This window comes from Lepisosteus oculatus, chromosome 5 (assembly GCF_040954835.1).
Source record: "Lepisosteus oculatus isolate fLepOcu1 chromosome 5, fLepOcu1.hap2, whole genome shotgun sequence".
NCBI classification, from domain to species: Eukaryota; Metazoa; Chordata; class Actinopteri; order Semionotiformes; family Lepisosteidae; genus Lepisosteus; species Lepisosteus oculatus.
Genome location: NC_090700.1, coordinates 42,766,589 through 42,793,483, shown reverse-complemented (window position 1 = coordinate 42,793,483; position 26,895 = coordinate 42,766,589). Strand labels below are relative to the sequence as shown.

The window sequence follows — 26,895 nt, the reverse complement described above, 5'->3', positions numbered from 1 at the left end:
TAAAAGATACTTTGAAATGTCCATTTGCATGCAGGGGAGGTATGATGAGCATATTTTTGTCTTTTTTAGTGATTCTTCCCTGTCAGGTACTGCAGCTTTGGAGCTGAACACCAAATAGACAGTATAGAATAGACAGTTACGGTGCTGTACTTGTGTTTTCTGTTCGTTTCCGTAACCCCACTTGACCTCGTGCAGGGCTGAGGCACTGATGCATGTAATGAAAATGATGCCATTATCCGTGTGTGTGTTCCACAGGAAACTGATATGCCGAACATCATTTAGAGAAGCGTATGGGCCGAGATGGGCGCGGACTCGCGGCCTGCTTGCACATGTTCCACCACATCAAAGATTCCTACACCAGAAAGCAAACAGAAAGGATAGTTGTGGCATTAGAAAGACTAAACTGCCTTTAAACCTACGTTCACACATTCCCCTAGCACTCAGTGATTTCTTTCTTAAGTTCTCCATTCATTTACAGATGGTGGTCCTCCTTGGTTCCTCGGAATTTGTCTCCCATATTCATGTTTTTTTTTTCCTTTTTTCCCTTATTCAACCCTTTGCCTCACCTTCCTGTTCTTTCTCCTACATACCTGAAGAGTCTCCGCAGCCACAATATTGTGTTTGTTCTTGTCAGCTCGGAATTAACCTCTGCTTGTTCCTTTGTAGCCCCCATACTGCCACGGGCTGTCACTGGCTCAAATCCCCCTGCTACTTCAGGCTGCATTACGATTTAGTGTTTTTTGGAAGAGCCTCAGATTAACAAACACCACGTGACTCTGATTTTCCTTTGATTTTCTGTCAGTCATATTTTCAGAAAGTAATGGTTTGCTGCTTTATGATGTGCCAGCACAGCCAGCTCCTATAGTGTGCTTAGCGTAGGAAACACAAATATGTGGGTTTAACTCATAAACTTTCTTATTCCTATTCTTCTGAAGTCCACATTCGTTTTCAAACCTTTTTGGAATTTCCAGTGTTAACTGTAGTTATTCTGCGATAATGTGACCACTAAGAGCATGTAGGCTCAACTGCCTTTAATGTTTTTTTAGGAAGAAAAATATTAATTCCAAAGGGCGATAATTGAAATGCAACATTTAAAAATTGGTTTCAAGAATTTAAAGCCTGGATGATTGGGAATTTTTAATATTCGAATAAATAACCAATAAATAATTCTGAAAATGTCTCCACTTTGTGCCGCCACAGCAGATTTTGCTTACAAAATATAAATTATTAAAGCAACAAACTATCAGAAACAAACTTCTTTCAATTATTTTGGGTCAACAAATTAAAATGTCCTATTAAATCGATAAAAAAGTAAAAAAAATTGGTAGATTAGATCTTGTTAGATCCCTCTTTCTCTGTGTAGTAAATTATATTGTGTATTCTATGCTACTAATAATAATGTATTATTAATATTATAATATTTTGAAATACTCTGATGAGAGTTTTAGATACCACCTTTAGATATGTCTGTGACTGGCAAAGGGAAGGGTCCATAAATGGTTGTGCTACCGATCCCAACACAAGGGTCCAGCACTTTTTTCTCTGGAGGTTCTTAATATTTGACTAGTGCGTATGTACTGTATTGGAATAGCCAGCATGTTTTCTATGATTTTCTTTAGCACAGTAAATATTTTTGACTATTCAAAGCAGTTTCAAACCTAAATCTCTGGGCTTTTGCGCCCAAAGAGCTGTGACTGCTGATTTGTTTTTCCTGATGACCAATTGTACCATCTGCCTTTTCTCATCTTTGTGCAATAAACCAAGCTGGACATGACACCTTTTGTAAGGTGATCCTCCAGGACAACTGCATTGGAATTCCTGTCAATTTCTGTCTGTAGGACCACAGTGCTGTTCTAAAAGGAGAATTATTTTTCTTTACTGCACAAAAGAAAATGTCCTTAACAATCAGAAGACTAGATGTTTATTTTTGTTTTTGGTTGCAGTGTTGCTGATTATTGTCTATTGTTACTGTTGTTTTTTTTTCTATCTGTCAGCTGCCGGAAGGCTGTTCTGCTGCAGATGATCTCCCATCAGTACCTCACTTGGCTTGTTGCACACTGGAGAATCTCTACCTGCTGATGGGGAGAGAACTAGAGGAGCTGGAAGAGGTGCCCTCAGGCAATGTGCTCGGTATGTTCATGCTCAAGTATTTTTCTGCTTATTTTATGATACTGTGCCAAAGGCTTTGAAGGCATTTCTCTCTGAAGTTCAAAGAAAAATCTATATGTCTGTATCGGTCTGTAGAGCATCCCAGTCATTGCAATCATATTTCTACTTGGCCGTACAAGAAGTTGGAAGCTGGTTTTATCATTACTGAAAACCAAATCACTCGTTTGCGATCAAAGTGTTGGAGAAAATTAACCATTGTCAATTAGAAGAAGTGAGTAACACTTCATTTTACATGCTGAGCAACGTCCACCTAAAAGCAAATCAACATCTGCAAGTGTAAGACATGCACCTTCGCACAAAGAGGTGATGGTTTCTATTTTGTTGAGGAATCGTGATTAGTTAATAAGGGTAGTTGTTCTACGATAATGATTGTTCTCTGCAATTATAAAACTTTTTCATATGTGCTTTTCCCACAGTGTATGTTTCTATTTATTGAGCCTCAAAGCTTAGAAATTCACTCTGGATATTGGGCTGCATCCCTATTTTTCATACCATTGATGATCTCATTTGTGAGGATGATCTCAGCACTCATTTTTAAATGACACTCCCTTCCCTTCAGTGTTATCACGTATTACAGGTATTTTGCACACCGGAATGGTTTCCAAAAGTTTAACAAATGGATGATGTGAAAAACTGCCTACACAAACTCCTTAACTCCTTTACGATATTCATTTTCCTGGGCTGACTTGAGAAAGCTCAATGAAGATTAATTGCCTGGTTTATCTGTACCAGTACAGATCGTATTAATCAGGATCCTCCTAAAATTAATGGCAGCTGGCGTTATCTGAAGTTGTCATAACAAAAAAACGTGTCCTCTGAAATATGTGTAGGAATTTCCTGATACTGTTTCCAGCGTGGGGCAGAAGGAATTAGCGTGAATTTGTTTTTCATCCCGGAGGTTTCCAAAGTGCTTTCCATGTGGAAATCTCTCCATTTACCGCTGACCTGTAGTCCCCCACCTGGATGATGTGCAGCAGCCATTTTGGACAGCAGATCGGGCAGAGAGTTAGAAATCGCTTTACTGTCTGAATTAATAGAAAACTTTAGGGAGGCCAGATTGTATAAGCCCAGGGACTAATTTAGTAAGGACACCAGGGCTAACATTCCTGTTCTTACGAACACTTCCATGGTATCTTTAATGACCGTGCAGTCAGGACCTTACTTTAGTATCTCACCACCAACTACAGCACAGTCTCCTCGGTAGGCATACTAGGGAACTGGTTTGGATATATTGGTCAAAGGGAAGAGCTCCACCCACCAGCATGCAGAAACAACCTGGTTTTCCTTAAAAGCCTCCCATCCCAGTACTGACCAGGCCCAGCCCTGCCGAAGGCACACTACAGTGTTGCAAAGGTACAGTCAAGAAAATGTGTTTTCTGTATTGCCTTTGTCACTGGATTGTAGAAGTAATGTGAAATGTTATCATGGCTACAGGTAGAAGAATTGAGATTATCATTATCGGGCACTAACTCTCGAGCTCCCTTATTTATTAATAATGCACTTTGAAAATAATGTCATTGCTGCTTACCGCAATCAGACACAAAACAACTACAGACTGCACTCAAGTTCATTTGCTATCGTTTAATGTTGTTGGCGTTGTCATTGGAGTATTGCAGATAGAGAAAGGTTTTTTTCCAGGAAAATCTCAAATGGTTATCAGATTCAAAGAAAATGTAAAAAAAAGTAATAATCTTGGCAAAACTTCTGTTTTTGTTTTTTCCTGTTGTGCTTCTGTGTGCCTTTTTTTATCTTAAATGTTTGTGTACATGGTCATCATCATCTCCAGTTTTTATCAATCCGCTGCTGGATGAAGGACTCCTCTGGAATTTTCCAGAGATCATCCATCTCATTCCTGTTGGCCTAGTGACTTCATTTGGCTATCTTGCAGGAGCTCTTCCTTGTGGTTGTTTTTAGGATTGGTTCCAGCTCCTTGGTGCAGTGATAATCTATACTTCTGGCTGTGTATCCAGCCCCTAACCTATATGTACACCTGTGCATTTGGTTGTGGTCTAAATGATTAACTATTTTTTTTTTGCCTTTCCATGATTGTTTTGAGTCATATTCACACGTCACATGTTGTTTATATAGCTTTAATTTTTTATTTTTATATAGATAAATCTCTAATGTAGGAATACTATTTCCCTTACTCATTGGTTTATAAGATTATAGTTAATGGTAAATGGAGGTCTGTGCCTGACTAGACAATGAATACAGCCGTTAGAACACTCCAGGTTCTGTATTTGATTGTTTTTCAAGGGCAGTGATGTGCTTCGTAAAATAATCAGCTATTATGCCGCATAGAAAAGACAGGATTCAGCAAGTTGTATCAATGCAGTTGCTTATAAGTTCAGTAATTATTTGATCTTATTTTAGAATGTGTGTTAAAATTAAAAACACAAACAGTCTGTGCTGCTTTATGTTCAGATTTCCTTAGGTTAAAAGAATGTCAGGATTAATAACATTTGCATGAAGTATAAAAAATAAGAATGTGCACTAATGTGGTGTATTTTACCTGAACAAAGTAACATCGTGGGCACTTCAGTAATCTCATCTGCACTTAGTTCCCGGTCTACCACGGGAGGCAATGAAGTACAATGGCAATTAGGAAACAGTCCAGCTGTGGGCTAATCACAGCAAGGAGCAGCTTAGCTTGTCACTGAGAAAAAAGTTCTCAATCTGTGTGTGATGTGGTCTGTAAATTACACAGACCACACGATGAGCGAAGGCCTGTGCATGACAGAGCAGGGCAGATCCTCCTCAGCACTGGGTCGCAGATTGAAAGCAGACGCACGCCACCCCTTGTGCAGCAATCACCACATCACACAGACAAAGGCAACACATTTGTGCCATTATCGATATGCTTGCTGTTTCCTGCCAGCTGGAACTGTGGCTACATGAGAAAAAAAAACAGAACAGTTGCTTCAACTTTCTCTTCATTTGAAATTTTGCACGATTTTGGTATATTTATTAGCTGGCAGGGACCTTGGTCTCTTTTTGCACTGAGCACGTGTTTCTTAAAGACAAAGGGAGAAAAAGACATCCTGAGTTCTTCTAGGGGGAGGTATTCCACATGGGCCCAGTTATTCTCAGTTTGGTAGTGATTCAGACTCCCAAAGATAGCCCAAATTATGTTCTTTCGTGATCAAAGTGATTTTTTTTCTAATTTTGTTGGCAGAATTTGACCGTTCATATTTTATTGAGTGAAATTATTTGGGAAATAAGGACAGATGGGCATCTAAAGCCCAGAAGAAGAAGAAAAACATCCTGTTTCTAAACTAACCCTACTGTAGCTCCTGAAATGTCTAACCAAACACTGCCTATGTAGTTTTCTGCTTTTAAACTGGTGAGTTAAGTAAGTCTAATAAATGTGATATATTTAAGTTTGAAGGTGAAACCTTTAATATTTCCCAGAAAGATGTAACTCATACCTCATGGAAATACCACGGAAGTGTCTTTTACCTCACCATTAGAGATTCAGTATTGTCTAGAATATTTATAAGACAATCTGTTATCAGTAGGAAAATAAGATTGGATTCATTCTAACAGGGGAAAGTATGATTTCACTGTTCACATTCTTTTTAATAAAGCAAATACATTTCTTTCTGAGCGTTAACTTTCATATGAGGTTTTTTGGAGACTGACTGAGTAACAAGTCAAATTGTGGAATTGTGTTCTTCAGTTTACTCAGATATAAAAAGTAGAACTGTTTTTGGATTTTTTAAAAAGGTTGGTGTATATTCCATTAATTTATGGAATGTTGTAAATGAAATGGAGTTTCTTATGCCAACTTTTTGACTGATTATTTGATGTGCTGTAAAGTAGAGCACAACATTTCCATGGTTGTGTCTTCATTGTATTTATGTTTGTTTGCTTGAGTTCACATTTAATCAAAATTCCATATTTTTGTGAGCATTTTACGCAAGATATGGAAGATACAGAGCACTGTCTTATATCAGCCTGTGATCACTCTCAGCCTTTATCCACAGGTGTTGGGTGTGTCTGACTGGTGTCCACTCTCAGCACTATGCCTGTATGAGCAGGTGCAAAGTACATGTGACCTGTGTCCACTCTCAACATGCATGCACAGATATTCAGGTTATCTGACCTGTGTCCACTCCCAGAGCGAACTCAGCCTGTATCCACAGAAGTTAAGTGTATCTTATCTGTGTCCACAGATATCCAGTTTATCTGACCTGTGTCCTCTCAGCCTATATCCACAGGTGTTTAGTGTATCTGATCTGTGTCCACCATTCCACCATCTGGCCTGTGATGACTCTGAGAGCTGCACAGCCTGTTCAGTTGTATAGGAACTGTTGTGGAGTTGCCTACTTTTGAAGAGAAAATTTTTTCTGCCCAATACACTTGCAATGGTACCTTACCCCTTTTATTTTGCACTGTACAGAAAAGTAGAAGTCAATTATTTGTAATCTTCAGGATAATGTGATTTTTCTCTCTTTGTTCAGCTGCAAAATTCACCTAATTAAATTTCATTGACATGAACAAAAAACCTAATGTATTTTCCTCTCAGACTCTTCATCATTTCCATAATTTGTTTATTTTTTGTTAACATTATGCTTCACAAGGCTCCTTGACACAGAGAAACTATCCTGTCACATGCCACCTCCTTCCTGCTGTTTCACTCATTCAGGTTCAGAGGGATCAGACTGAGGCAGGTACCCACAGGTGTTTCCAGGTTTTAGGTCTCTAGTATGATATAATCATTCTTCTTCCATTTAATTTGTGGTTTGTGAAAACATTCCATTTCACTTTCCATTTCACACACAGGACTGGGCTGTGTGAACCTCTTCATGTTTATGGTCCATTTAGACCTTTGAACCAAAGTACAACAATGCACAGCTGACCAGAGTTTCAGTCTAGGTGGTTTTAGTGTGTGATTACACTGTGTAACTCACCTGCACTCTCAGGAGCGCTCAAGGACCTGGCACTGTAGTTCAGCGGGTTTGATGCTTCACTTAGCTGTGTGGCTCGAGTAAGTGGTCAGAGTCTTGTGTCTGATCGCTCAGATGAGTCTCTTGAAAAGTGCAAATGTCACCTTTTACACCTTATTTGTTTTCATTCGTGTATTTTTTATGACTTATAATTAATCTCTGAATTTGTATGTTTCAGAAAGGAAGAGTCACCGTGTGAAGTTTAGTTTAAAGAACTTTGTTTTATTTTTCAGTAGGGTGTCATTGAAATATGAAAAACTCAGTGTCATGATGCCCAGTTAATAGTCTTCTTTTCTCCCACTAGTCATTAGCTAACTAGTTAGAACATACTGTAGGAAAGGATCAGTCCATCTAGCTCATTTTGCTGCTAATAGCTAAGTGATTTTCTTATCCAGCCATGGGAGAGGATAGTGCTGGTTATGATACTATTCAGAGCTGTGCCTAATTTCTTACTGCTCATAACTGTTTTGCTGAAACCTTGAGGAAAATTATTGCCCTTTGCATTGGGGCTGTAGTCCTAGACAAGTGTCTTCAAATATTAACTATGTTGGCTTTCCGCATACCAAGAGAGTGCTGTAATATAGGTCTGCTGTAATGTGCTTGGAGAGCATGCGTGCAGTGGGTTATCCATTAATAACCCTCTATCATCTTAAGGCTGATCTGCCTTTCTACAGCCCAGTTTAATTTGTATTCATGATAACTCTGGCCTATTAAAGTATGAAGCCTGGCTAAGCCTTTTACAGACTACTTTGTGGTGTACCATCACCACCAAAATGCTGAGTCTCATGTATATAAAAGAGAGCTTTCATTATTAATTCCTACTGCAGTTTTTTTTATAACTGCATTCAGAAGCAATGATTTCCGTTTCTAAAGCAATTCATCTTGCAGCTTCAAAGGCTGCAGGAGTGCTTTGTTCCCGACCATACAAAGAAATTAATTGTACATTATCCAGTATGTTAAAGAAGCTTTGCCTTAACCTTAATAAAATTAATACCACATGGATTATATATTAATCAAAGCTGTCAATCTCTCATAGTGTTAGAAAATGTGTTAATGGAAAGCAATACATTAGTCTGATATAAAACTGTGAAAATGAAAAATCTCCATCACATTCTTGGTCATGTGCATCCATGTGCTGTATTATTTTGTATATTGACCTTCTTAAAACAGTGATAGGTTTAGGCTAAAGTTTATGCTGTTGTGAAGAAGCAGTACAGTGGGAATGTGGAAATGATTTTAGAAACTACATTAGACACATGGTCATGATGTGGCCTCGGTTAAGCTGATTTTGATCTTAGAGTGCTGAGTATTCAGCTGTAAATCTAGGAGTGCGCTGTGCGCCTTTGATTAACATCTTATGTTAATGGTTGCCTCATTTATTAGGATTAAGCAGTTCCGATTGAAAAGTAAAAGTAAAAAGCTTTTGATACAGTACATCACCTAAATGTTTAATAAAGGTTTTGTTCTCTTCTACTCCAGATTTAATTATGGCAACAGTAGGCTGCTAAAATTGTAGGTGTATTTATCTCACACACATGTTGTTATCGTATCAACATTAAAATTCCTTAAGATGTTTCGTTGAGTGGAAAATTCAGCGTATTGTGCTTTGATCAAATTGTTTCCTCGGTCTGTAATTGGTACCACTGCAGGACTTCTGAATACACAAGAAGAAGAGTTTGACTCGTTTGATCAGTCCTGGAGTTGAAACCTTGCCATCTTCACCCTGCGGTCCATGTGGGTCCTAATGCCCCAGTATAGTGACAGGGACACTATACTGTAAACAGGTGCCGTCCTTCGGATGAGATGTAAAACCGAGGTCCTGACTCTCTGTGGTCATTAAAAATCCCAGGGCGTTTCTCGTAAAGAGTAGGGGTGTAACCCCGGCGTCCTGGCCAAAATTTCCCATTGGGCCTTACCAATCAAGGCCTCCTAATAATCCCCTTCTATGAATTGGCTAGATTACTCTGCTCTCCTCCCCACTGATAGCTGATGTGTGGTGAGCGTTCTGGCGCACTATGGCTGCCGTCGCATCATCCAGGTGGATGCTGCACATTGGTGGTGGTGGAGGGGAGTCCCATTTACCTGTAAAGCGCTTTGAGTGGAGTGTCTAGAAAAGCGCTATATAAATGTAAGCACTTATTATTATTATTATTATTTATTATTATTATTATTTATTATTTATTATCCTGTACCTGCGTTTGGGGCTATTTGCTGGCTTGGTTTGCCATGCAGCAGTGAGCCGATAGTGCCGTCAGCGAGAGCTGCATCGCTCCTCTGCTCCCAGCCAACACTTGTGATAGCATGCTTCCGGGGAAAGAGAGAGCGAGAGCGCATGTAGCAATGTGTTATTTAATGGAAATTAAATATTCAAATTCAAAATGGTGGATGGTGGGGGAGGGGTTCTTATTTTTTAAAGTGGGTGACAGTAAAAAAAGAGGGGTGGGGGGGCGCCCATCTTTACTCTAATGGTGGTGGGAGTGTGGAGCAAGCTACACAGTCATGGTAGTTAAGCCGATACCCTAGCTTCGTTCTAGAAACCGCTGGATGAAATTTTCAGATCAATTAGCTGCTAATTACCAATGGGCTAGATGGGGCAAATGGCCTCCTCTCATTTGTAATTGTTCTTATGGTTATAAAGAGAAAACTAATTAGGGATTCTAAATTGAAAAAATGAAGCATGAACATGCAGGTGCCAAGAAGAGTCCGATAATAGTATTGGGCTTTTATACAGTTGTGCTAATCAAGCACATGTTAATAGCCTTACTGAACAGCATATGTAATAAAGCATAGTTGATCCATCAATTAACATCATTAATGTTAATGTCTGGAAATTACTTTTCCAATAAAAATAATTTAAAAAGGAAAGAGAATCCTAAAGGTCAGGGAAAGTGATCATAACCCCGGGTGTCACAAACCCATAGGCCTGTTGTGCTGTTGGTGACAATTATGATCAAGCAGATTACTGGGAGGCCATACCACCCTCTCTTAGTTTTGATGTGTACTGTGTAATGGCAAGAGCCTGTTGCCTGGGCTAAGTACGTGGGCTACATCAAACTTTCCACAATTCGAACCAGCTGCAGCGCAGTAATGTTTTGAAATCATCTGAGCTGGTCTGTAAACAGAGAAATGAATAATGCTGATTCAACGCAGAGCGATTTATGAAAACATTTGTTTTACGTTACGGCTTTCCATCATGCGTTCAGGAACAGGAGAAATTGGAATGCGCTCGCTTGAACCAGGCAAATGTTGTCATTCCCCTGCTTTGAAAACGTTAAGGGCCATCTGATTATTTTCCTGATGTGGTCATCAAAGGAACCAGTGCCCTAGTGCCCTTGTAGCTCATCTGAAGTTGCAGGGGCCAGTTGATGAAATCACTGTTTGGCTCTACTTTCCGAACTGCTTTAAAGAATATTGTCAGGTCTGATGAAATATTGTCTTGGTTGGCCATTGCTTGTCGTAGTGTTCACTGCAGTCAGGCTGTCAGTGATTCAGTACTCTGTCATCCATTCATTCCTAACATCGTTATTTTCTTGCAAAAAGCAGTCTGATTGGAATTAGACATTCATAAACTATACTTAGCAGGCCTCCCCTTTGTATGTTTCCTTGGAATTTATTGATGTGTGTTATATTTCTCTCTCACATTCACTTCCCCTGTATCTCACGCTCTCTCCTACTCACTTTTCCTCTCCAGTGTGACCTAGATTTCAAACTCCACTGCTTTCTTGAAATGTAGCCTTTCAGGGCATGTTGTTCACATTAAGAATTCTGTTTAGAAGCCTGTGGGAGAAAATGATAAAGAATTTTGCCTCTTTGGGCTGTAACTTCTTTTCTTTGTCATTAGCCTGGCAACCTAGATATGTAGTTGATTTCATTGTTTCTGTCTCTAAAAACAATCGTGTTGAGTGCTTTGTTAACACATACAACCGTTCATAACAGGAATATTAACAGCAGCGGTAGGTGGTGAGATGTGTTACAGATCATTCAGCTGATCACCAGCTCTCTGCTAGCAACAAAACAAACTGAACCACTAGGTGGCGACAAAATAAAAATAAACTCCCTTACACGATTCTGTCTGGCACACAACCCTAGGAGCACAAACAATAGACAGAGTGATGAGCCGCACCAGGCAGAGTCAAGGTGTTTTAAAGGGATCCAGGCAGCTATGTTTCAGAAGTACTGCCCGAGTCACTTGGCTCAGCTACTAGAATGAAAGAAAGTACAGAAAATACTTTTTTTGCTATTCAAGAGGTACAGCTTTTGTTTCTCTGTAGGAATGTAGTGTTAGGTGAGCTTTCAGCTTTTACAGAATAGTTGAATTTTCAATGACATTTTTCAGGAAAATATTAAGACCGTGTGTTGTACTTTATTGAATTGGTCATGTTTCCTTGTGAACCTCATTATTAAGTTTGCACACAAATCTTGTTCCCAGTCATGTGATTTCTTAAAGTCTCTTTGAGTTATTTTTGTTTACTCACATTCACTGATTTTGCTGTTCTGCTTTTTGCTTTTAGTTTTTTATGCATTTCATTTTAAAATGGGAACATTCATGTTTTAATATGTTTAATCTGTTCTAGGCGATGGGAATTTCCCTTTTCTGTGAAAAAATGAAATACCCCCACACAATGTGCTTAAAATACACCAGCATTCCTGAGTTAGGTTATGAGTCATGAGTTTGCCATGCTGGATGGAGGTCAGTTAACTGATATCTCTTAATCCCTGCAGGTATTATTCATGTTAATGTGAAATGCAGCTCTCCGTTTTTTATATATTTTGAAAGATAGTGTAGGCAGTGTAGCAGGAGGATTTTAATCCGGTTTCTGTCATGGTTGAAAAAGACACGTTTTAATAGTTTCCCTTTAAACAATGCAAAAGTCTAGATAAAGAATGTGTCGCGTGTAAAATAATTGTTTCATAGAGCTGATTTCAGCACATTTTTTTGCTAGTGTTATCGTATAAAGAGTTTTGTGTCTGTTTTCTGATAGTGCAGTATTAAAGGACTGCCTCATAAGATTCTGTGATAAATTAGTCATTTTTCTACTGTGTGTGTGGTCTGTAATATGGATTTGCATGACGGATGAATCAACAGCAGTCTTAGTGTTGACCTGCACAAATGCTTGGGTTTTCATAATTGGTATTGCTCATAGTAACTGCAAACCCCAAGCAAAAAGCAGTCTTTGATGGTAAAGCATTTACAAATCAGAATTCAATCTTTTGTATCCCATCCTTACAGGCGCCTTTGTGTGTCTGTCAGAGTTTGTAATTGCGGGTTGATTTGTGTTTTGTGCAGAGTCATTATGTGTGTATTGGTGTCGGAAGGGGTAATTAACTGCTTGTTCGAGTATCTTGGAGGTGTTGCGCCCTTAATGAGATGCAGTAGGCTAATATACAGTGGCCACCAATTGTTTTTTCACTGGCCAATTAGGAGCTTCACAGAGCACAGGGTTCATCTGTGAGGAGACTAATGCGCAAAAGCTTTAAAACACAGTGGCAATTGACAGAATTGATAATGCGTGTCTTTGGAGCAGTCTGGTTATGCTCAGTATCCAGTAAAGAGCCTTTTTGCTTATTTTCAATTTCCTCTGGACTGTACTACATCATTAAAGACATGGGCATGTTTTAAATCTGGGATTCTAACAGGCGCGTTTGCTGGCTTAAGGCACATTAAGACTTAGATAGTTATGTGGGAACACAGCTAGCCTGTCTCAGGAGCACATGCTGCACAGATGCAAATGCCATTAAGCATAACTTACTGCTGAGTGCGGTGATTCCAGTCTTCAGTTCTCCAAATGTCTTACAGCACTGTACTTAACTTAAAACAAATTGACATATCCAAACCCATATATACATTATTGCACATTCCTGGACTGTTTGAGAGCACCTTTCCTAAATCATATCTCCTGATTTGCAAGGAAAAGAAATGCTTACAAGCTGTGAAGCAGAAAAAAAAAACTTAGGTATCTACACTTATATAATATCTGTATGAAGGGTTTTATAAAAATCCTAAAATAACCTAGACTAGTGTTCCCCTGGCAGTGGAAGTATACGAGGTTTAGATAGTTCTCTCAGAGTGGAAAATATACCTTACTCAACAGCCCAGAGACTTGATTCAACGCATGCCTCACAGAGGGAAGCAGGACATGGGCCTACAGTTATACACATTTAGAAGTTTGGAATCAATATGTTTTTCTTATTATTCAATGTATTTTTCCATTTTTTTTTGGAGGGGGGATACATGTACATATTTAATCATCTTAACCGATTTATTCTCTGCCTGTATTCTTGTTTGTGTAGTTCTTCCATTAGCAGCGAGTCCATCCAATCTAGGAAAGGATTGCATTAACGTTTTGTAAGGTGTTCTTTGTCATCCTTTGTTGAAGAAGATACAGGTGTAGATTTATGTGTAACAAGCTACTTATAGGTTATTAAATGCCCTTCACTTTTAGATAACCCAGGTTATTTATGGAATGGGGTTATTTTCAAACAAAAACAATATTAAGTGATATTTGAAAATGGGCAACTACATACTACACTGTATTAAAGCTCATGAAAAGACAAACATAAATCCCTCAGGATGAAGGCTGTCAGTGGGTGCAGACAACACATTTAAGACATGAAGCAGAATAGTAGTCAGATTTTGCAGTTGGAGTTGATCAGGATCAACTGGAGATGATTTATATGAGATTCAGCATATGACAGAGTGCAGATGTTAGGAATCTGATTACATTTCTTCTTTGTCTCTGTAAAACGCACAGCAGGGTATTTGAAATGAATGATGCTCATTCCAGAGCTTGGAGAGGTCATTTTCTAAACTGAACTCTCTCTGATTTTGTCATCATCATTATTTATAACCATAAACATTTCATGAAATGCCCAGCAATCCCTTGTAAATATTAGTGTTCAGAAAATCTATTACATCTATTATTTAGATTATAAATAAATGTAGAGCACGTGTAATGAAAATGCAAAGTTTTGCAAGGAAAATTTTGAGAAATGGGTTTTACACAGTAGTGGAAGAGTTGTATTTACAAAGTAATTGGTGGAAACCTGAGTGATGGATATAGCCTGGAAGATTGAACAGGCTGGAAACACTTGAGTGTCTCAGAATTCTTAGGTTTCCTCAAAATCCCACTATTTTGTAAATTGAAAGTAATGATATTATGTGAGAATTATGTCTTCAGCAAATTAAATAAAATGTCTGTTTGGATCAGTGTTGGAGGTTTAATGTGCAGATCAGTCTGCAGTCACTGCAGGAGCTATTTTTATTTTTTATTTTTCCCTGGACAAGACGTTTCTTTTTTTCTCATTTATCTTCTAGCGGGTCCTCTGGGAGTTGTGAACCTTTTGTTATGGGCAGTGGGCTTGGAGCCATTTTCCTTCAAAGGAAAAAAAAATAATGTGTGTTTTTGTCATACCTTGTCCATAAAAGCCTGATAACGTTGAACAATTGAGAAGAGAATGTTTTTCTGTTTGTTTGCTTCACAGTAGACAAATAAAATCAATCAGATTCTTTTACAGTGTTGTTTTCAACCTCCTCCAGTACCCTCTGGAGTAACAACCTTAGCCGTAAGGCTGCTGGCCAGTCACTAGGCCTGTACCCACTCCAGCAGGCAGGAGTGCTAATTGCTAGATATCTCTGGTTTCTGTGGAAGGAAGTGTGTAATAGCATTTTTCATGGCAGGTAATTAGCTTGCTAAAGTGAAAAATATATAATAAGCTTAGTAAGCGTTTTGAATTGTTCTTTGGCAGTTCTTTGTTGTCAAGCTTCAGAATACATAGACCTCTTTGAATTACACTGGCAAACCTGAAAATGCATGATATTTTTGTGTGTGTTTTTGTACACCTAGTGGGTAACACTTCAAGAACTCTCTTTAGAATGAAATATTAGGCGAGGTTCTGCACTGTGATTTCTTTTGGTCGTTTGGTTTTCTTCAGTAAGCACACCGCTCAGGTAAACTGGTCAGGTTTTTTTGGCCCGGGTTCTCTACATAGTCGCCGCTCCCTCACCCAGCTTCCGTCCATCTTTAATCCATTTAAAATAAGGCTTTTGTTTTCGTGTGTCCAGAAGGGAGCTGCAGGCCCGGCGAAAACATTGTGCGGTGTCTAATAAGCACTCTGTCCCTCTGGATTTCTTTTAATAGTTCGGAGGCTTTAATAAGCAGCCGGTGTTCAGAATGGAGTGAGCAGCTGCAGGCGGGGGTGCCATTTAAAAGGGCCAGAACGTCTTTCCAGGATCGATGCCAGCGAGCAAGCGGTGCCACCTCCTGCGAAAGCCCCAGGAACCTCCCTGCTGATGCGCCAGCTTTACAATTCTCCGCAAACATTTGGTGGGCTAATTCTGCCATCACATCTTGTCCTGGTGCATTCACAGCCCGCTTCTTCTTCGCTGGTGACTCTTTTTTTCTTTTCTATTGTTTCCCTTGCCAGCTCAGCTGTGAAGAATGGTTTCTTTTAGCATCGCCTAGGGTGATGGACACAGATTTTTTTTTCTTGTGGATAGATTCCTGATCCCTCCTGATTATTTTTAAATGCTTTGCTTTTTTTTTAAGTCCCTCGTGGCTTCAGTCTCCATCACAGCCGTGCTTCGCCTGATTGCACAACGGCTGTCGCTGGAAGAGACCAGGGCTGTGATGCCAGCCAGCTGCTTTAGTGCCATCGCCTGCACCAGGAGCCGAAGCTTTTTATTCCTCACCTCTCCAACTCACATTGAGCTGTCTTACCTCCAGCATGCATTTTGTTTCAAGCAGAGATGTGCGTATAAGACCCATTTCACCCTGCCAGTTTGCGGGCATTTAGAGAAGCTGCAGGCTCAGCAATTGATAGTCCTCCTTATAACAAGATTCGTAAGGAGGCAAGGAGCAGAAGCAGGCCTCCGGTGTAGAGAAGTACTGTATCATACATGTTCTTACTGATCTTGGCAAACTGATAATTTTGCTATTAATACTGGTGTTTGCTATTCTATTGTGTCATGAAGAGGTTGGTTAAGGGCATTCACACACTCATGTTTTGTTTTGCCGTGTTGCTGCTTCTTTGCAACCTCGTTCAAGACTCCAACCTCCCAGGTGTTCCTATGAATTGTCATGTTTTTAATAAATAGAATTGTTTTGAAATAGATTTTAACTCCTCATATGATTTTAAAGCATCCACTGTTTCACCTTCTAGGAAAGTGGAATTCAGCTGAATCCCAAAAACCCATTGACTCAGAATTGCTTTTGGATTCCTTGATTATGGAATTAACCCACTCAACCATTTTATTTATCTGATGCAAAGCATGATGGCGAAAAGGGACAGTTTTCCCAGCAGAATGCAGAGCTGAAGTTAAGAGTTTAATGGGTTAAATATGCCACACTATTGGAAGAGAGCCATCCATTAAGTTTCAACCCTTCAGTTCAACTGCTGTGTAGTTTGGGCACCTCAGTAGGATGACCCGTGTAGCTGGGCAGTCAGTAAAAGGCTTTTCAGATTTTTTGGATTTAAGGTTTTAAGCTAAATATGTTTTTCTTCTGCGCTTTATGAATGACTTCCACAGCCTAAACAGGCTTAAAACCATGTTATTTGAAAATCTGCCACAGAAATACAATTGATCTTGATTCTTTTTTCGATGAGGTAGCTGGCTACCCCTGCTGTAATACTGATGGGAATACATCTCAACATTTAAGAATCGCAAGTTTGCTGATCTCTTTTAACTTTTAACACAAAAATATTTCACCCTCTCCCCCTCCCCCAGAAAGCTGGGAAATTTCAGCATTCTGTTTTATCAGTTCTGTGTGCCGTTTCATCTCTCTGGCTGCAAATATTGTTTTTACAGAAATAAGATCTGACACAGCAGTACTTCTCAACACAGCCCGAACATCATAAAACTTCTCTGTCACTGCCATCAAACAGCCGCGATTTGTAACGCACAGGGGATTAGCGTTTCATTTACTAGCTTCTGGGACAGCTTTGAAATCAGTCGGAGTTGGAAGGTTGTGGCTGTGAAAGGGTTAACTAATGAATTGATAAAAGAAAACCAGACAGTCAGTTTTATGAGCGAAATTCATACTTCTTAGTGGTTTACCATCAGTAACCAGTGTTTAGCGAATCACGGGGACACAGAGGGAGTTTACAGTCTGTTGTGCTGTGTGATTTTTATATTGCATAATTAGCAACACATTAGAAACAAGTCATAGGATTTATATGTAGTTTCTGTGTTATTCCATATAATATGAGTATTTTTGGAGTATGTGTGCCTTGCTCAGATGCATTTCAATATAAATTTGAATTAATTATTTTTTGGTAAGTTTTAAATATAAACCCAAATTACTTTAATTCATCCACCATTAACTTCTTAGAGGGTTACAGTAGGCTGGAAACTACCCTTTCAGGCACACGGCAGGAGTACACCCTGGACAAGTTGCCAGTCTATAGCAGGACACACACACACATTTAGAATCGGCAGTTTGTGTGGACAACCTGTGTTTGGACCATGGGAAGAAACTTGTACCTGCCGAAACCCAAGCAGACCAGGAGGGTCATGCAGACTTCACCCAGAAGGCATCACATTCCGGAATGAAACCCAGAACGCAGGAGCTATGAAGAAGCTGTGTAAAAACACCACTGTGCTGCCCACCTAAATTACTAGCTAATAAAAACTGCATCCTCTTGGAAGAAGGAGAGAAAAAACATTTTCTTTGATCAGGTCACAAATGTTTTCCAGCTTTTTCCGGCCTGGCATCATGAAACACCTGCTGTCGTCTCGATGCCAACTAGACAGGGAACCAAGCCGGCTTTTCCGTTACCCAAATACCTGTAAGTGCCAAGACTTCACTTCCTAGTTTAACTTAAAACAAGGGCTGCTGTTTTTACAAACTGTCTTAATCTTTAAAGTAAATCTTTCTATTTAAGGGTTTACTTGAATATGCAATGTCGCTGTTCTTTAGTAAACTGTCTCTCTTATTGACCGATTTACAGCAGCCTTTCACGAAATCAGAGAAGTGATGTCGTGTTGCACCTCACAAAACAACTATTTCCGAAGCAATTAAGAAAAACTTATGAAAAACAACCTATTTTGGAAGCAGTGGATTAGTAAGATTTTCTGTCATGTCATAAACGAATAACCATAAAATTTCATTGCCAGATCTTGTTTTTTTACCATGCCAACAGTAATTTTTTGTGTCAAGTTTAAATGGACAAATTTATCTGATTTACGCCCTCCAGCCGTTCTAAACTTTTTGAAGTACATTTTATTTATGTATTTTTAAAACTCAAGACATGTGGGATCAGTTAAGAAACTACTTAAATCATCAAAATCCATGGATTTGCCCTCTTCAAGCCGGAAACTAATTCACTTTTCCAAACAGATTTTAAAAGACCATTTATTTGTTTTTTTTAAAAGTAATCAAAGCTTTTTTTGTATGTGGGCTAAGCAGTTTGTTAGGAAATTTGTGCTAAAAAGCAAAGGAATATTTTTCTGAAATCCTTTTAGGCTTGTATTCATCTTTCTTAAGCTAAAAGCTTCCACCAGGGACTTTTGAATAACTTTCACTGTAAGAGGTTTTAGGAAGCACCTGTAGGTTCCTGCGAGCACTAAAACATTATCTTTAAGTTAGGGGCAGGCGTCCGGAAATTGTGCCTTGACTTTATGTTAAATGAGGCAGTTTATGAGAGTAAAAGGCACCCTGCCTGCAACTTTCTGTTAATGAGATTCTGCATATGGATGTTACCAATGGTGTTCAGTTTGCTAGATGAAGGACAGAAGCAGAGACAGATCTGGGTAGAATGCTCTGAGTCAAGTCTGTGGAGAGCATCCTGGGCTGTGTTGCTTATTGCTTGTGCTTGATACCGTGGACATGGAGAGCTCTTTGGGTTAGTCAGCAGAATTTGTCTTCACAGGCTCCATTTGGCTAGAGAGAAATTATATCAGAGCCCTGCTGCTAGGTGGCTTCTGTGCACAGAGCCTGGTCCACACACAAAACGGAGGTTCCTTGTCTCTGCTCGGCACAATGGCAGTACTGTCTGCAGGCTTTCTTCTGCGGTTGAGTCTATGGTCTTCCTCTTCCAGTCAGAGTTCTTTGGCTGTGGATTCTATATGCCCTGCACACACATGCAAGGGGACCACAGACATGTTTCTGTAAATACAACTGGTATTTCTCTTTGAGGTTTCCACTTAACCTTTTGGCGACCCAGACTCAGGTATTTAGCACAGAAATATGTCCTTCAAACCATCTCAATTCCTCAGTAGATTTACAGAGAGGAATATCAATAGCACCTTCTAAAATATGCTGCAGCTCTTATAGTAAGGAGTTAGGGTGGACTTCAGTGCTACTGCTATGTCCCAGTATGTGGTAAGCTGATGTTGGACCAAACCGACAGCATTGTTAATGCCAACATGATGTTGTTGTGTCTGGTTTTTGGTTTAAATTTTGTTGTACAGTATATCCTAGGTCAGATTTTGAACAGTATTTTTCTCCCCTTTTCCTTTTGTCCTTTGCCTTTCGATGCTAGTGTTTGGGATACAGTTTTTAAGATGACTTGTGTTTTTCTGGCTTTCACCAGATGGTGTTGTAGGCTCCTGTTCTTTGGGGACCTCAGGGTGTGTTAGAAATGGAAAGGCTTCAATAAACAAACACCTGAGCCAAGCACAATCACATTGGCTCTCTTTTTCTGCTCCTAAAACATCAAAGCATCTAAGTTGTCAGAATGTATTTTTTTAGCAAATGCTTTAAGTGGTACCTTCCTGATCAGAAGGAAGAATATGGATATAATTATATAAAAAAATGTAATTAAGCAGTAATTGTGGCCTCGGAGCCATGTCATGAATTTGTTGTATATTTCTTATGTGGTAACCTAGGAAACAGAACGAACATTGTCTTTTGGTTGTTTTTTTTTTGTTGATGACAGACCCTATTGATTTTAGGAGACATAAAAAATGTGCACAGTTTGCACATTGGAGCCTTAGAGTGCTTTCCTGGCATGAGGACATTGTCCTGGGAAAGGAAGACTCAAAAACAGATGTTTTTGAAAAAAGTAGCAAAGTGGAATATTAGATGGAATATAGAAAAGGAGGTCAGTTTGAGTATGTGTTTATATAGATGTCCATTGAGCCACTCTGTATTACAGCTTATGAGGTTCACTGTATTCTGAAACATCTTTGATTATTTTTTTCCAAGACATTTTTAACTTAGTGAATCCTTTTACTGGTACTTATATATGTGCAGTTGTTGCTTTCTACTGTATGAACAAAGAAAAAGTTTGACTTTCGTAATATTGCAGTGCTACTGCTAATGCTAATGAATAGCATTTGTTAAACTTGCAATTGTATTGGATTGAATTTCTTACCTGGCTGTCAGATTGAAAATCCTGACAGTGTTAGCAGAGTATTAATTACACAAATAGAGAAACATTAAATAATAAAATGTTAAAATGTTCTTAGAACAAAAAAGTGCAGCAAGTCTCTTGTTAGAAAGGATTAAAGTGTAAATGAACACACCACTCAGAATCCTTTCATCTACCTTTCTATTAACAGCTGCTGTGCCAGGGTGTCCCTGTGTCCCCTTCCAGGGCTCAAAAGTTTTCAGTCTCCTGCAGAAATAATTGATTCTTGGCAAATTTGCTACTTGAAGGCCTTATTGTGCTTTCAGCAGTACTTGACTTTGACAGCTGGCGCATGACATATGCTGTCGATTTTTTTTTCCGTCCAGCATGCCAAAAGAACAGATAGTTTTCTAAATTTGGCTAAATCAGATATTTAGGCAGATTCTATAATCAAGAGAGTCAAAAGCAGTTTTTAAAATATTTTTTCATCTACCTAATTCTTTGAACTTTCATTAAGTTCTTTTTTGGTGTTTTTTTCCATTCTTTCTGTGAATTATAACATTTCAAGTTCTGAAGACTTCTGATACCTGTAGTATATGAGCAATGAGCACATTGAGGTTCATTTCAGGTTTACTATACCCTACAGCTGTGCTTTAAAAAGCTTGTAAGCTGTATTTAACATTAATGTCAGTACTATATTTAACAGTACGTTGATTGTATTTTAATATAAAGGAGGTTTTGCTTTAGAATCATTTTAAGGAATATGTATGTGGTAATATACTTTTTCTAAACCTTTATCATTTAAAGAAGCTTAATTTTGCTTCAAAACAGTTCATTTTTTACAATATTACATATGAATACAAATTTGGTGATTATTGTGGATAAATACATATTTCAAAAATTTACTTAAACAGGGTTTAAAATTGGATCTGGCATTTTTTACCAAGAAGAATTATGAATTCTACTGAACATCACCTGCTCATCCATAAAATGAATGCTTTAAAAAACCTTAAGAAATAGTACTCCCAGTTTAGTCTCAATATTCGAAACTCCTGTGTGTAAGTCACACAGTCGCAGCAAGTACTGTGACTGATGAGCTGGGTACAGTGTATATTTCCAAAGAGAGGCAGGTTACTATCAGCCAGCTCTACTGATAAAATGCTTATTTTCATCTTTACAAGTAAGGCTATTAGTATTACACGTGTGATGTGAATGTTAACTCATGCTTTTTAGAACAGCTTCTATGTAAGACCAAGCTTTACGCTCAGTCTTCATTGAGAACAGTTTTTTAAAGACACAGAGTAGAGCAGGGAAGTTTATTGCCATATGTACAAGTACATTATAATTATTATTTACACTTATTTGCACTGATCTCTCAGACCATTTCCAGTACAACAGACAACACCACACAATGTAGACAATACATTACAAACATAATAAATAATAACAACAGGCACAATAAATATGTTGTGGGACAATACATGTGTAGTGGTGAGAGAAAAAAAAACTGGCAGACCATGCAAAAAGTGCATAGTGCAGATGTGTATTGAGCTGGTGTGCTTCAACATTAGCACTTCAGCTTTCTTTACACTCCCTAGAAGTGTGTACTCTGCAGGAGGATCATGCCTACACAGATTCTCGAAAACCTGAAATGTTTTGCATACAGATGTCCGTCACTTCTGATTAAATTGATGTCACATTTGCTGAAGCAGTGTCGCAGAGGTGTCAGAACAAGGTGAGAAAGGTGACCATTAAACATGGTGACCTGTTGCTCTACTGAACTTTTGGGTTATGGAAGTCCACATGTAACATGTGCTTTGATACGAGCTTTCCTGGAGGGAAAGGGTGGTGATCGCTGCTGCCTTCATGATTAGAAAGGAACTGGATGTTTGGGCTAGAAAAAGAGCTTCAGGTCATGTTGCACTCGGAAGAAGGGGGCTCCATTCCTCCAGATTGGACCATGATCTTGGATGTTTGTTCTGTGCAAGTCAGTCTGACAGTCAATTTTTTTCATGAATTGTGGTGTCAGCATTGCAGCCACATGACACATATGGCAAAAGATGTGCACTGCATTCATGTTAAAAAGTACAGTTTTTTTTAACCTTCCTGGGTTGAAAATATTTATGCAAAGATTTCAAGTAGCCATGTAGTGATGGCAAGAAATGTGCTGACACCTGTTGTCACACACACAAAAGGAGCCTACAGCAGTCCTGAAATGGAGGCTGACACAACAGGGAATGACCTAGTACAACGCCCTGGGATGTCAGTCAGAATGGATCTCACGTTCTTTAGGAAATCACCTCCTACAGACTCTTCAGAGGAGGATTCTTTGCCTGCTGGACACAGGTGGTCTTCCTCTTGATAAACAAAGAGTCCTGGAGATCAGGCAAGGCTTAATGAGCAGGAATGGGCTGGTAGAGCAAGGAGTGTGTTGGAACTGTCACTGTGATGGGTTTCTCCATAGTGAGTCTCAGGCAGACATGCATGCTGATTTTCCAGGTCAGTGTTCTCCTACCCTGGTCTCAGGGGTCACTGTGAGTGCTGGTTATCCTTCAAGTTTAGATCTAAATCTCCATTGCTGACTGATGACTTTAATGGATTTACTTCCTTGTTCAGACTTTTGATTTACTTGCTTCTGCACTCTGTCCTGAATTTTAAAAATACCCTTTTTCAAAAATATTGTTTACAACAACTTCAGTGTAAAGAACCTTAAGCAGCCTGATCTGAACTTAGCTTCCTTTTTTTCAGTTCTCAATAGGTGATCAATGTATGATGTACTGACACAAGTGGAAACACAAATGAAGATGTTTTTATTTGTTGAAGATGTTTTTATTTTCTTTTACAGGGGTACAGTTAGTTTCGTTAGCACATCTGAATCAAAAGTAGTTCTGAAACTTTTAAAAAGTTTTTAAAATTTTTTTAAAAAATCCTCAAATATATAAATGAAATCAATTCAATTTTGGTTAAAACTTCATCGGCTGTATAGACCAACCAGAAGACACAGAGACGACTCTGGACCAGGGTTGGAAACCAACTCATTTGTCACAGAGGAGTGTGGTGGAAGTGGGCAAGCAAGACTTGAGGATTTTCTAAGCAGTGGTACTGTGGAGGATACAGGGGTCAAAGACATAAACCTCATAGCACAGAAGGTGAATATTTATGCAATCGACATCTTTTGAATTTGGATTTTTGTTTGCAGTATTTGCTGACATTTCCCTTGTTTCACCCATTAAAAGACTCAAGATTCAAGAAAATATGCACTTTCAATAAATCCATATGCATCATGTGGAAGCCCATTTACTGGGCTTATGCAACAGCCTTTCACCTTGGGCGCTTTCCTGTTTGGCTCTCTTCCCTTCTCAGAGCTTTCTCGCCTCGTCAAGCTCAGGGCACACTGGGGACTTGGACTTCTGACCTTTCTTCTCCCTCTTCCCCTTCTCCAGGCTGGAGACCTCAGTCTCTCTTGAGGCACTCTGGCCCCACCACAAGTACTGACCTGAGCAAGAAGGCAGGCATGTTGGAGTCTGTAGGTTTAGAGCAGCAGTCTCTGCCTGTACATTACTGTCCACACAGTAATGTTTTGGGGCCTGAGGGTGGGGTCCCTTTTTTCCACTGGGTTTTGGATTTTTCTTAGGTCTCCACTCCATAGGACCTCAGTCGCACCAGCAGCTGCTGCCAAGTCCTGTCCCAGTTCATCCTACAGTTTTGTTTTTTAGAAAGATATTCTTGAGGTGTAACCTCACTTCTCCACAAGGACAGGCCCCACCCTTAGATAAAGTGGGTTGAGGCATATGAACACGTAAGAAACGTGGAAAGGTGATACTGGACAGTGCAAGAAGCTTTATTTTGCAGGTTAAGCAATAAAGAGAGGTCCTCAGCCTTATCCCCATATTCCTATCAAACACCCACGCACCATCTGACACCTTGACGCCCTTTATATACCAAACACACTCATTACATCCATGTGAGAAGGTGCATTATTTTCCCATAATTTATAATATAATTGTTGAAGTGATAGAGGCCTTTAGATAGATACTTTATTGATCCCGTGAGGGAAATTGCAGTAAAGTGACCACTAGTAGCAGACTGACTTTTATAAAAGTCTGAAAGGCTATATGCTACTTTTTTTATTTAGCCAAAACAGTAGAGAAGAGGAGGGTGTTTGAGGGTTTAAGGGTAAAAATGAGGTGGTCATCCCTGATATAAAATAAATGTTGGACACTACCTCAGAGTTCCTTGAGGTTTGTCTTCTACAGAAAAAGGATGCTTAATACTTTGTCATACGTAAGCATTATGACTAGAGTGCAGCAGAATCTTACTTAGCAGTTGGATGAGCTGGAGAATAGTACTTTCTCTGACCTGACAGTTGCATTGGTGTAGCTGGCCGATGGGAATGAGCCAGCAATGGATTGATTGTCCAGAAAATTCAGTGTTATATTCTAGGATCTCCTGATACATACTTTGCTAGAGGTCATGGGAGCATTTTCTGCTGAGAACAGGATAGGACCTCTATGACTGGTGGGCTTATTTCCCTTATGGGTTGGGTGGATGACGGAAACCTGCAGCTGACAATTGTCTCCTTTGGCCAGGAGAAGGTCTTTATAAAGCAAAGTACAGTTTTTATACACTTAGGTTTGGGGCTTGTTTTGTTCAGAGGTTGCATAGTTTGTCATTTGTGTTGGGGACTGAGGTACACATATGAACAGTGCCTTTGGTTTATTACAGCAGTAAATCAGGGTTGTATCAGGACATGCAAGTTCAAACTAAACAAATTAAAAATCACAGGCTGAAATATTGTGTGAAAGCTGTGTGAAATACATGACTTGTCTCTCTATTAATGTGACTTGCATGTGTCCACCCCCTTCACCCAAAACATACATCAAACACTTTTTCATAACCAGAGAAATATCAGTGTACCTGACCCAACCCTGTTACTGGAAGACCTTCAGGTTATCGGATAAGGAAAAATTCCTGCTCGCCTGCACCTGCAGAAAGATTCTGTAGTGTGACTAACAAAGGCTTCATGCCTGAGCAGTGTAACCAAAGTGATGTGAAATATGAAGGGCTTATGATGTTCAGGTCGACCAGAATTTATAAGTGATAATGATCTTTATGGCTATGTGCATGGCTTTCTCTTTGAGATAAATACTTTTCTATTTGAGAAAATACTACAATGTTTTCTGTCTGATTTCTTAAGCTGACATTGTAAAGTAATTAGTGCAATTATCATTATAATTATAAATTGCAACAAAATGAAAACATATGTTTGTGGTGTGATTGTACCTCATTATTTGATTTGCAGTAATAAAACTTCATACTGTAGGAATGGATTAGAACTAGAAAATAGACATGGAGCAAAATATTTGTTTTTGTGTAGAACAGAGCCTTCTGGTCTCAGCTGGATTTAAATACATTTCCCATAAGTTTTCTTTTCTAAACCCTGTGGCTTGTGTTCTGCTGTTAATTTTGCTCCTCAGGGTTAACATTGTCAATGCCTTTAATTCAAAAATTTTATTCACTTTAATATCACCACCAGGCAAATCTAAAAAAAAATCAATAAATTGCTTAAAAAATCCATTTTAGTGTCTGGGAATAAAATATTGTCCAGGTCAGTGCATTTGTTTTATCAGATGGTTCTCTACAGATCAAATTTAGTCAGTGATGCACAGTAAATTATTAAAGAAGTAGATCTGAATAGACAAACACATTATATCCTTATATGTCTTCAAATCTCCACCTGTGCTATGAACAGAACAAGGAATTGATGTTTTAAAACCATATTATTTGATTACTTTACTGCGCAGTTGAATATGCCATGCAGTGAGTTGAAAGTTTCAGTAAGACATTTTGGTTTGCAAAACGAATGAACCTTGTTTTCTTGCACTGCAATTAAATGCATCCTTTAGGCCAAACCATGATATTTTTCACTGGAGAAGAAACTCGTAACTAATTGTTTAAGTAGTTAAACCCCTGTGTGTTTTTTCCTGCCTTATACAATAACATTTTACTATGTGTATTTTTGTACTTATTGGTTGTTTGCTTTGAAACAATATGACATGAATCTAGACTGAAAGCAAATCTTCTTGAGAGCTATGTTAGCTACTGTACATGATCTGAGAAACAAACGCATATCTGTTAGTAACACTTAGCAGGCTTTATTATTCAAGTTCTAGGCTACAAAAGCAGTTCACGGCGCCAGCTTTGGAGAAATTACCCAGAACCACAGCTGAGAGCGGGACCAGCTGCCAAATACACAAAGAGGAAAAAATGTTCTTTATATAACTTGTGCTCCAGCCAACTGTATTTGTGGTTTTGTGGAAATTTCTCTGGGCTTGAATCACTGTTAGCTCTTTTTGTGGGCACCACCAGCATTCTCCTGGAAAGCTAAAAGTGGAGAATATATATTCTTTACTTTGCTGGTTCATACAAATTGGAATTTTCACAATTACAAGGATGATAAAACTTAGTAAAGCCCTGGCCTGACGTT

General features: G+C 39.0%; 1 protein-coding gene across 3 annotated transcripts in view; it reads left to right on the top strand.

Annotated features, from left to right (window-relative positions):
- efl1 (elongation factor like GTPase 1) overlaps positions 1-26,895 on the top strand; it is a 91,553-nt gene that overhangs the window by 34,051 nt on the left and 30,607 nt on the right. For all 3 annotated transcript variants that reach the window (XM_069190468.1, XM_015343046.2, XM_069190467.1), the window contains exon 15: positions 1,995-2,130. In XM_069190468.1, the coding sequence (XP_069046569.1) occupies positions 1,995-2,130 (136 nt within the window). The remainder of the gene's footprint in view (positions 1-1,994; positions 2,131-26,895) is intronic.